The sequence below is a fragment of the Psammomys obesus genome, unplaced genomic scaffold (genome assembly GCF_907164565.1).
Source record: "Psammomys obesus unplaced genomic scaffold, mPsaObe1.curated_primary_1811, whole genome shotgun sequence".
Classification (NCBI taxonomy): domain Eukaryota; kingdom Metazoa; phylum Chordata; class Mammalia; order Rodentia; family Muridae; genus Psammomys; species Psammomys obesus.
Window position 1 is genome coordinate 2,690,592 of NW_026590707.1, and position 12,542 is coordinate 2,703,133.

Genomic DNA, 12,542 nt, shown 5'->3' on the forward strand with positions numbered 1-12,542 from the left:
GAAGGAATAGTTTTCAGCAGCTTATGTTTCTGTTTTTCCACTGGGATCTAGGCGTCTGGGGTTATGATGATGAGGTGTTTCTTGGTATTGATATTTGGTCTTGTCTCTCTTGGGTGGTTGTTCCCTTCTTTGGTTGCCATTGCCTACTCTGGATCCCAGGACAGTGTCTTCTTTCCTTGTGCCTTGTTTTTAATGGAACAAACACACTATAAGGTAAATGCTCTAGTTTGATTTAATATGATTTTAAATGCTGAGACAACTAAGTAAAAGTGCTTTTAACTGAGTGTCAGATTTCCTGAGCAATTCGCATTTTAAGAACTGGGAAGAGGCATTATAGACAGCACTTTCATAGCCTTCTCCATGACCAATATCAACAAAACATTCAATCTAGAGATTTGTAATTTGAGCTCACATGTATGGGGATACTTTCTTGGGTCTTTAATTTGGAGCTGCAGAATATGGCTGCTGTTAAATGGTAAAGAAAGTTAAAAAAAAATACAGAGTCCTCATATAAAAATTAGAATGTACTTTTCTGTTAGCCCTTCAAGGACAGAGCTCCAAACGTATTCTAATAATCACATGCTCTGTAGCTAGAATTCCCTGAAAGTTTTCACTGTGCAAATGTAAGTGGACTTTGTGAAAGCTCTCACTAACTCATCTGGGGTATTGGGTGTCAGTTGTGAGTGAAAATATTCTGAAACATTTATGACCCCATCACAATATGCAGGGTATGCAGATAAAGGGATTAACCAGCCAAATATCAGAGAGCATAACCATGAGCCAAAATGGGCAAAGCAAAAGGCAAAAGCAAAAGGCTAGCCTCCTTTCGAGAAGAAAGACTTTTTATGGAAAAAAAATCCAACGCTAATAAGAATTGTGTTTACTTAGAATCACTCAGAAAATGGCTCAGTGTAAAAGTACTTACTTACTTTGAAGCCTGGTGACCCACTTGTTTCTCAGAACCATCTTCAGGTGGAAGGAGAGCACTGATCACACAAAATTGTCCAGTGCACACATCCTCACTCCAATGTAGAGAATTTCAACAAAACAGCTTCAGTGTTCTTTTTCTATTCAGAGTGGTACTCAGTTAACCAAAGAATATTTGAAATTAGCTGCACTCATGGCAAATGGAAATGAGAAAATTACCATCCCCAACGAATCAAGAAGAACCTGACTTAAATTTCTACCTCAGCTTTCAATCCCCAAATGCTGCCAGGCAAGATTAGTAGATACTGAAAATACCACCAAGAGAGGGCTACCTGATGACACATTTGGTAGTTTGTCAGTTTAAAAAACAAAGGACACGAAACAGTTTAGAAACAGATGTCACATAGCATTACATTTCAGCTCTCTCTCTCTTAATTCAGGGAGTTGCCCGTTTTGGTCTCCCAGTGCTGAGATTAAAAGTGTAAGCTACCATGTCCAGCCAATTTATACTTTTTTAATGTGACATTTCAAAATCTATATATTTGGGTGCTTTCTGTAAATATGAAATGCTTGTGTATTTTTTATTTTAAAATGGAAAATAAAGTATATTAGAATCATAGATTCTTTTCCTATTAGTTTGGTTAGTGCAGTAATTTTGAACCAAGGTAGAAGTTGTTCTCACAAAATCAATTCATTGTTTGTTGGACAAAGTACAGTTTATTTGCATGAGTATTGTTTTGTCATTATTAGAATATGGAATTAATTGAAAAATGAGATGCTAATTCATTGCAAAACTCAGATTATCTTTGCTATTGTTTAGTAAGATGCTACTCAACAATTTCTTTAAGTTCTTTTCTGTTTGTATAATCAAATTCCTGTTTTTAAACTGTAAGTGGCAAAGTATATGTGCATTTGAATCTTGAGGTGATCTATTTTTGCAGGTACTAAGTAGATTTGAAGAAAGTATTACCTATGTGACAAAATTGTCAAAATGATGTTGGCAATAAATTATATTAGCTGGCTATTGTAGCTACAGTTATTTACATATTAGGATGAAAGCATATTGTCTGTTCTATGGATTGCTGTTTAATATGTTTAATTTCACCTTTATTTAATATATACCTTTTATCATTTCACATGTGACTGACTGACCAAAGGCCTTAGAACCTCCTTGAATGGACAGAAACTATCTGAATAGTGAGAATCAGCACTAGTTACTTCGGTAGCATTACAGAGTGTTAGTCTTCAAGGAGATAAAATATTTTATTATTTTGGCAATTTCATGTACATACATAGTGTATCGTGATTGTATCTACCTCTAGCTTCTTTCCTTCCACTCTTTCCAGGCCCTTTTAGCATGTGCCCCTCCCTTTTAGAGGTTCTGTTCATTTTGTGTTTACAAACCACTAAGTCCAGTTAGGGTTGCCTACACAAATGTGGGCAACCTGCCAGTTGCCAGCCACTGTGAGAAAAATGACTTTTGCTCTGTACTAGTCATCAGTTGCCCAGGGTTCCCCAGCTCTGGAAAAAGCCCTTTGAACTGCTCCCTCATCCACACTGGGATTATTAGCTGGCTTATACCTGCTGTGAGTGCACGAGCGCCATGGCCGTGTTATACCCAAACGGCAGCATTCCCAGCACCGCTTCCCATCCTCCAGCTCACGCATTCCTTCTGCTTCTGTAACCTTCCCCTGAACATTGCGGACATTGATACCGATGTCTCATTTTGTGCCGAGCATTCAAGTCACTTACTCTCAGCGCGTTGACGAATTGTGAGTTCTTGCATTGACGGCTACCTGCTCTCCAAGGGAGCTTCTCACCAAGTTTGAGAGCATCACTAGTGTACATCAAGCATAATCTTTACAAGGCAGTTTAGCAAAGTGTGCCTCTAGCAAAAACAGTACTAGTAGGTTGTCCCACTAGGGCATATGACCTCCCCAGCTTCTGACCAGGGTTACAGTTTCTGGCATGAATCATCTCCTGTGGAGCAGGCTTTGAATCTGGTCAGAGAACAGTTGGTTACCCCAGTAATAGTCATTGTCCCTGAGGGCGTATCTGGCCTGATAGGTTGACATTGTAGCACAGGTTCCACCACTGTGTCACTAGAATGATGGTTTTTCTTGCTCAGCAGCTATATGGCACCTTTTGTCGGTATGAAAGCTATCCAGCAGGGAGGAAGTTTTCAGGTCAGCCCTAGTTTGATTTGTCTCTGCCCTTCCCCTCACCCCCCCCAAAAAAACATGATGTGACTTCAGCAATAAAATCTTACCATCTAGTGATGGTAAGACACTGGGAGGAGTGGCCACAGAGCGTGGGTTGTTTTGAGGGAATACCCATCAGTAATAGCTGGTTTCTTTTTAAAGCTTGGCATTAATTACTAAATCTCTTTCATTGTTAGTTTTATAGTACTTTTCCAAAAAAGAAAAGCAACCCAACCCAAGTTATTTAAAGCCCAGTTGTACACTATTTAAGAGGTGGTGTTTTCATTCTTCTGCTGCGTGAGCAGATCAAGGCTTGAGAAAGAGGACACCAGCTTATAATTGTTTCTGGAATGTGAACTACAAAAGTGAATGGTCTGTTATACAAGGTTACAAAGTAAGGAGGTGGGCAAGGGAGAGATTGTTCCTGAAGAGTCCCAGTTCATATCCCCTCCTCCCCAGATGGTTGGAGGAGCAGGTGAAGTATCAACATGAACTTCAGTGCTCTGTGGGAAGGGTCAGAAGGTACCTCATGGGGAGGCTGCTGCTGAGGAGGGAGATGGCTCTGCTCCCCAGCTGGAAAATGAAAATGGAAAGTTTACTTATGGGCTTTTAAAGTTAGCTTGTAGTGGGTTTCCACAGCATTTTTTTTTCTTACCTCCTTTGCATTGGTTAAGCCTTACTTCCCTTCTCTCCCACCACCTGCTCTCATACCTGCTTAAGACTTTAACAGGGGGATTTTGCTGATCCCCTCAAGTGATGATTTTTATTTACTCTGAATAAAACTAGAGAGAAAAAAAGCTTATACAAGTGAAAATAGCAATGTAGCATATGAGGTTGTTAGCAAGGCTAAGAATAATATGGCTGCCTTGACAGCAATTTGAACCAACTAAATAGCGCAGATAAGCTACACATCGACTTATTATACACAAGAACCTTTTTATTTTCTGTTACTGAAGAGTACAGTATTTGATTGCCCTTGAAGTCAGGCATCCTATAGCTCTAAACAGCCTGAAGCTAAGCAGCTGTATTTTTTACAGTGTTTGTTTTAAAGCAGAGTAGGTAAACATGTGGGTTTTAAGGATGAGTAGGTAAACAGTTTTGACAGTAAAATCAAAATTTTGAAAACTAGCCAATTGCAATCATGGTTAAGCGTCTCTTATTCCAAATGAAAACAGTCTAATGACTGCATAGTGCATTTTATAATTGTGTTGGATACATATTCTTTCTCAGGGTGATATTCTAACTTCATTTCAAACTGTGTTGAATGTTGAATGTTTGTCTCACCAAAGTGGGGAGGAATGGCTTTAAGGAATTAGTCGTACATGTCTCCATTGTGAGTCTTTATGATACTGGTAGAATGAACGTTTAAATTCCATTAGAATGAAACACATCCTCTTTTCATACCCTGCCTTTGACATATATTACTTTGTGTTATAATTACATAGGAATGAGCTTTCAGAGGTCTGGTGATTAATTACTCAAAGTGTTTCGTGACCCCATTTTTCCCTAAAATAATGTGTTGTTCTGGAAGCCACACACACACACACACACACACACACACACACACACACAAATGCATGAACACATGCACAAATGCATGCACACATACACTCTATACTACAAATAATAAAACTGAGATCTCAGTGAGGAAAGTGACTATTGCTATGCCCAATGGCCAATTATTGCTGACAGGCAATGAAAAATAGTCATGTCAGTGGCACTTTCCATTCTCTGCTTCCCTTTGTCTTCCTTTCCTCTTTCCCTTCAGCACCTAAAGACCTAGAGCTGAAATATTAAGAGTATTTCTTAGCATCACACTCTGCTTTCAGGTCTATGTATGGTAAGAGGCCCTTCCTGGGGTGGGCTGGCCATGCAGCCTTTTTATGATCACTCAGGAACTAGACCTCTTGGATGCAGGGAGAATCAGCAAGAATTAGGGTTTTCCCATAGCTTCCTGCTGTTAGTGGAATGCATGTGAGTTGGGGCGTGGTCAGTGGCTCTGAGACATTCATTGTTGTCTGTTGAAAGGCTACAGATAGGAAAAATGGCGCTGGTTACAACAGAAGTTGTTTGCATGAGTACTAGCCTGTAGCATTCAAACACCCCTGATTCTGCTAACCTACATTAATTGTTTTGTTTTGTTTTTCATAAAAGATTAGATCTTTCCTGTTAAACAAGGCTGAATAACAGACCTGCTTACTTTTTCATCTTAGTAGTTGTATTTGTTGGTAAGCCTTGATTTGTTCTCAAAGTGAGTACCTAAATTTTCTACCTGTGGCTAGAAGTTGTGAGTCCCCCTCATTTTTCAGAGAAGAAAAGCTATTTTGATTTTTGCAAATAGTTTTTCTTATGTATGGTGAATTAAGGCCTTGTTAGAAATTCTCAACATGGTAGGATAGTTTTTACCAAGACCACCTTTTCCCATGCCAGGAGGGGAAAGGCAGCGCTTTACGTGAAACTATAGGTTTATCGTGGTAAATCTTCCCCACATAAATCAACTCATTGGTCATTATGTTTACTCTACCTTGTTAATAATCTAAATTTATCACTCACCCACCTTTTAAAGAGGTAGTGTTTCTTCTTTAGCCTTTACAGATAATATAATTAATGAAATTCTTACTCTTTGCTTGGCTCACTACAAATTTATTAGGTACACAAAAGCAGATCATCCTGGAGCCAGACCTTATCATGTCAGCTAGATTTCCCCTCAAGAACATTTCAGATTGTAAGCTCTTCATCTCTTAATCCTTAGAAATAAGGTTATGAAGAAATGAACGATTGAGTCAGCTGAGATATTTTCATTGTTTTTATTATGTTATCGAGATTTGCCTCGTTGCATTGTCTTTGGCAGTCAATTATTCTGGGAAGTGATTATTGAATATTATTATAATAACAGATATTTTATGTATGACTGTCTTGTTACTCTTTGGGGTTAAAAAGAAGAGACAGAAAAAAAAAGAAGAGACAGTAAAAATGCGTTTACAAGAGGAGTTTTGAAAATGCCAAATGGAATGCATAATTCATAGAAACTGTACTCATATAAAGTGAAATCAGTTTAGCCAAACACTATGTTAAAAAGGAGCTGGGAGCAAGTGGCGGGCCTGATGTAGCTAGTCCTGGTTAGCTCACAGATCCAGATCACCAGGGAACCCACAGTAACAGTGCCTTAGACTACAGCAAAGTTTATTCCTTCCTTGTTTAAAAAAAAAAAAAAAAAAAAAAAAAACTTCTTGTAAAAAGGTAGTGCAGGAAAGATATGGCATCTGGCAGGGTCAGGATCTAGATTCCTGTCCGCTGATACCTACCCCCCTCTTGCGAGGGAGGTAGGTATCAGCTTATTCCCACGGTCATCTGAAGGTCCAGTATGGCTGCTCTAGATCTTTATCACATCTGCATTCTTGCTGGCAGGAAGCCATTGAGAAAGAGAAACACATGCCCAGAGTTGCTTGCAATTTTGGCTTATATTTTATTGACCCTAATTTCGGCATGCAAGCTCACGTAGCTCCCAAAGAAGAGGAAAAATAATATAATTGTGTGAGAAGCCATGTGTAAAGTTTGCATTTTATTATTGTGAAAAAGGGGGGATGAGTTACTGGGGAAAGTTTATTAACTTGTGGGTACCTCAGTTTTCTCATCTATACAATGGAGTTAGTAATGCTATACAGTTCTGTGGGGACAAAATTATCTTTAAAAAATGTGTTGGTCCACATGCACACATTCATTCGCTCCAACCTGAGTGCCTGGGTGCTCATAGAAGCCAGAAAAGAGTATCAGATCCCCTGAAAATGGAGGTACAAGCATTTATGAGCCACTTAATGTGAATGCTGGGAGCCAAGCTGGTCCTTTGAAGGAGCTTCAAGTACACTTAACTGCTGTGCATACTTGAATTAGATTCCTGTAGCTCCTTTCCAACCGAGGCTCTGTAGATATGCTTTCAAGAATCTGGGGTATTGATAAGGGCTAAATTTCTCCAGCTCCAGAATTATCACACACAAGGCAGCACACACTAAAAACCTGCCTCGTATTTAAAGGCTTTTTGTACATATTGCTGCACCAAACCCCGTTACGTTGAAGGAGCCACATTTTCCTCAGCAGTGAGTACCAGGGTGTTTCTCTGTCTCTCCATTAGCCTTGCTTATTATTGCACCACTGTGTTTTAACTAGTTTGAAAGTTCAAAGACTTTCCAGGACTTTTTCGCAGTGGAAACTGTTTTCAGAGGAAACCACTGCTGTGAGTTTAATATCCCACACACTTGAAAGCACATCTGTAGAGCCTGAGCTGGGAAGGACTCCTACTGCACTGTCTATAATGAAGTGTTTTTGTTTTTGTTTTTTTTAATCCACTCGTGTTATTGTATTCCTGTCATGGAAGATTTTGGCCAGACTGGGAAACAGAAGTGAACAAATGAAGTCCCTGCTTTTTTAGGCCTCAAATCTGGAAAGAGTAGATAGAATAGATAAATTGCTGATGCACTGTATTATAGTAAATGAGTTAAAGAAAATTACTTTTAGGATGTGAGAGGCAGAGAATGATGGGGCTTGAAATTCATTTAAATAAAATGGTCAAGAAAATCTCTTAAGAGACCAAGTCATTTGAGTATACATCTGAAGGAAGTACGAGGGCAGGGCATATGCTTTATGAGTGGAAGAAGATTGTTCCAGGCAGAGCGAAGGGTACCTGGAAATTTCCAAGGCAGAGGTGTCCCTGTGGTATTTGAGGAATGGAGGAATTTGGATAGGGAGATGGCATCTCAGAGGTAGCTCCTGAGAGCTCGGTAGAATCCCTTATCCCAGGGGTTCAATAGAATCTATGCATTTATCATTTCCCTGCCAGTTACTCTGGCCAAAGAATTCAATTCAGAGGGGGAGGAGGAACTATTACTCAAGCTCACCTTTTTTTCCCATCTGAAATCAGATTTTTCTCTTCTTCCTTCTGTTGGGTTCCTGTCAGGTTTCCTTGAAACCCGAGCGCCAGAAAGAACCTTTTTTATTGCTTGTATTCCACAGTATTGCTTATATTCCTTCTACCTTTGGCCATGTGCCCACAGGGAGCAATCTAAGCAAAGGCAGAATGGCGGTGGGAGGTTGTAGGGACTCATCACTCCACAGCTGTCTCTTCGTGTCCTCAGAGACAAGACTGAAAACAAGGAGCTCAGCGAAACAGCTGGTTTGCCACATACAGTGGGGGAGCAGACTCCAGGCTCTGGGATTCCCTTCAGTTCCCTACTGTTGAGCATATATTTGAAACTCTCCTACAACTTAAGGTCAACAGCTCAGCACAACATCTCCCAATTGGATTTTAAAATTAATTTTTATTGCTGGCTTGTGAATCCTTCACTATTGAGTAATTATAGTTGGTACTGAGTTTTTATTTGTTTGTTTTTTAGATACATTTCTTTAATACATTTCCTGTTGAGGGAACATTAATGTTGCACAGATAGTAAAGATAGCTTAGGATGTTTTTAAAGATAGAAAAAAAACAGTTTTGAGAATCCAGCTCATGCTTTTTTTTTTTTTTTTTTTTTTTCACCATGAAAGATTGTTTTGTTCCCATTGTATTTTACAAGAGTTCTCCTGAGGAGGTGTACTAAAACGGTACATCTTACTCATGTAAAACACTTCCAGGAAAAGACAATAGACAGAAAATTGACTGACACACTAGTTTTAGTTTGACAGCTCCTGTCTATAACTAAACACTTTAGGCCTCATTTTTTCACTAAAGTACAAGATGTTGGATTGGATGATGACGATGACAATGATGACGATGATGATTTCCTGATTGCAGTTTCTCCTTTCTCCTCTCCTCCCAGTCCCTTCTCCCTACCTCCCCTCTGCCCCACCTGTCCACTTCTTCTTTGTCTTCAACAAAGGGCAGGTCTTCCATGGATATCAAGCAAACATGGCATATCAAGTTGCAGGAAGACTAGCCACCTCCCAAAGTAATAAGGCTGGACGAGGCAACCTAGTATGAGGAAAAGGTCCCAAAAGTAGGCAAAAGAGTCAGAGAAAGCTCTTACTCTCATTGTTAGTTGTCTAACAAGAAGACCAAGCTAGACGACCATAACATATCTATGCACAGGGCCTTGGTCAGATCCATGCAGGCTCTGTGATTGCCAGTTCAGTCTCCGTGAGCCTGTGTGAACCCAGGTTAGTTGATTCTGTGGGTTTTCTAGTGTCCTTGACCCATCGGGTTCCTACAATCCTTCATCTTCCTTTTTTTGCAGGATTCCAAAGCTCTGCCTAATGTTTGGCTGTGAGTCTCTACATCTGCTCCCATCAGTTGATGGAAGAAGCCTCTCGGATGACAGCTGCACTAGGTGTACTAGGCGCTACTCTACCATTCCTTTTTTTTCTCTCCTTCTTCTCCTTCTTCTTCTTCTTCTTCTTCTTCTTCTTCTTCTTCTTCTTCTTCTTCTTCTTCTTCTTCTTCTTCTTCCTCTTCTTCTTCTTCTTGGATAATTAAGGGTCTATGCCTTTTTTTTTCCATCAAAGTGAATGAATCCTATTCTCCCTTGCCTTTCCTTAACCTCTATAAGTGTGTCCCAGAAGGAGTGCTGGGAGAACACTTTGCTTGAGAATGGAGGACACGGGTGTCCTTTCTTGGTTGTCACTTCTTTATGCTATTCTGCAGTATGTTGTGATACTCCAAGATGCTATTGGTGAGTAAAGTGTCTGCCTCACCCTTTCATTGAGCTGTGCCTTGAATTCTTTTGTTTCCTTTTTTTTTTTTTTTTTTTGTAATTTGTTTCCTCCTTCCCATTATGCGGCAGCTGTCTGTTTTGCAGGCAGTTTTTTAGTATGCTGCAAGTAGCTCCTCTCCCACAGCTCTCCTCCTAATATCTTATTTCTGTTCTGCCTCAGGCTTAGAAGCTAGATAAATAAACCTGGCAATATTATTTGTAAAGTGAGAGTAAATAGCCTCAGAGGCAGGGCCTTGGAAGCCTTCCTATGGGAAAATGTGAGCTCCCCCTCCAACCTCAGGCTTGGCTGACATGCTTTAGGCTTCTTTGCTTTGGTCCTGCTTCCCAAGCCCTCTGCCAGGCCCTGAGGTTGGTAGATATCTGCACAGTGGATAGATGAAAAGTAACTACCTTTTCCATTTTCTGTCCTTATTGGTTCGGATGCTGTGAAAACATTTTTGTATTTGAATAAGGCATATTTAGGGCAGAAACCTATGGCCCAGTTCCTTTGCAAATCAAAATGAAAAATAGCAATCTCAGAACCACAGAAAAAGCTTTAGGCCATTTGATTATTTTAAGATGCAAACTATAGTGCTGACCTTGGGGGATTTTTGAACCACAGCTGTCAGTTTAAACAAAGAACCAAAACTAATTAAGCTTTTGTTGGAGGGGGCACGGGTTTGAGAACTGGTTGGACAACTTTTAAAAGTTAATGACAGTTCTACAGAAAACAAATAGAAGTGCTAATAGTGTGTCCACATATCCTCTGAGGCTCAGCTTTAAGGTCTAGTTTTAGCCTTTTTTTCTTCTTATGGAAAATGGAGAGTGGTGTTCTGCCCACAGGTTCATTGTATTTTTGCGAAGCGAATTTCTGCCATGCCCTCTTCTTTCTACCTGCGTCTCTCCCTGTGTTCTTTCTCTGTTGTCACTACAGTTCATAACCTGGCTAGAGTTTACTGTCACTGTCCCATTTGAGACTTAAGTAAACATTGTCAAGGGGTTGGCTTTAGAAAAAACTTGAATATTATGATTAATTCCTAGTTCATTAATAAAAATACTGAAATTTTCTGTAATTAGTGGTTATTAACTATTTTAAAGGTGCCAGAGAAGTGTAATCTCTCAGATTTCTCTGTCTGTGTAGAAGAAACATCTGGGTAAGTTAGATTCACGCATAGAGTTGGGCGCAGGCCAAGGGTTCAAAACCTGAAGGGAGGCGGGCAGTAGCAAGAAGCTCCATCGAGATTCTGAGAGCGCTGGGAAACGCTGAGTGACACAGCACCACGCACACCTCAGAAGGGGCGCCCTACGAGAGGCAGGACCTCCATCGGCTGGCGGGAGCGAGGGTTACGGCCGGATGTCTGAACTGCATCTGGGGCTACAGAGCAGGCTGCACAGTAAACGCTAGATAGCTGGAGACATTTGAGGGACGGGCTCAGCATTTGGTAGTGGTGATGACAGCGAGCCATTAAGGTGAACTACATGCAGTTAGCGTGTTTACAGGTTAAAGAACAGATTTGCCTCATGTGGTTCAAACTTCACATGGGTTAGCAGACTGAGGATTGGCTGAGGATCAGATCACAGAATGCGTCACAACTAGAATGGCTGTGGTAGAAACGTTTCAAACGAACAAGATTAAAGCGATTCCCTTTTCCTTTTGCCAGTTATTGTGAGAGTTAGTGTGTGAAGCGTGTGGGCTGCCTCCTCATGGCCCATGTCTATACATACATGCTTTTTTGTGGTCTTCCCTGCCTCCTGGTCCCTCCTGCTGGTCTCCCACTCCACTTCTATGTGCTGAGGGGAAAGAAGACCTACTGAGGTGGGAGACAGAACGATTAAAGACGCCATAAGCATTAGATATAATGGGTTTTTTTTATGTTTATGTTTTGTTACATTTTATTTTTAATCTTGTTCAAAGTAATACATAAACCTCGTTTGAAAAGTTGACATAGTACCAGGCTTATAAAAACAGCTCTTTGTTAACTTCCTTGTTAAACTTCTGCTCCTCCTGTTGCTCCCTGCCCTCTGCAGATAGCTGCTTTTCAAAAGGTTAGCTATTGCAATTTTTATATAACTTCACATTTCTACATCATGGACTATCGCGGAGAGTTATTTTCCATTCTTTCTGGGAACATGTTGAGGCAGGATCTCATGTAGCTCCAGCTGGCCTTAAACTCACGAGTCTCCTCCTCAGCCTCCTGAGCAGGGCTTGCAGGCCTGCAACACCCTGCTCTGCTACTGCGGGCTTCTCCTTCTCCCTCCCTCCGACAGAATCTGTTGCTCTCCCATTATGGAGCTTGCCAGTTTGTCACCTTCGCTATGGCCCACCCCCGTTGCCACGGTGCACAGACTTTCCTACTTTTCTAATACAGTGAGTTTGCATATTTGTGTTTGAAGTGCTATAGTTAGGCAGATGTTGTGGGGAACATTTCATTTCTCAAGTAATTGGTTTTCCTTCTGGATTAATGGTTGCAAAGTTTTTTTTTTTTTTTTTTCCTCTTATTGCTTGGTTTCCTATGTGCACATCACAGGCTTGTCACTGAAGACAGTGACACTGTCTTCTGAATGCATCTGGGCACACCAGGTGCACTTTCCATCCTTCCATGGACATATTTCTCTTGAGCCTTTGGTCTCAGCCAGATTTGGTCTCTGGCTTGCTGCTTAGTTAGCTCAGGTCTGCTGTCTAACTTCATGAATTATTTTCTGCATCTTCCTCTTTTATTGATCTCCTGGGAAG

General features: G+C 40.6%; 1 protein-coding gene across 1 annotated transcript in view; it reads left to right on the forward strand.

Annotated features, from left to right (window-relative positions):
- The window catches only part of Ttc6 (tetratricopeptide repeat domain 6), a 203,548-nt gene that overhangs the window by 37,216 nt on the left and 153,790 nt on the right, over positions 1-12,542 (forward strand). Inside the window, exon 5 of the mRNA XM_055608708.1 lies at positions 10,907-10,962. Within this exon, the coding sequence (XP_055464683.1) occupies positions 10,907-10,962 (56 nt within the window). The remainder of the gene's footprint in view (positions 1-10,906; positions 10,963-12,542) is intronic.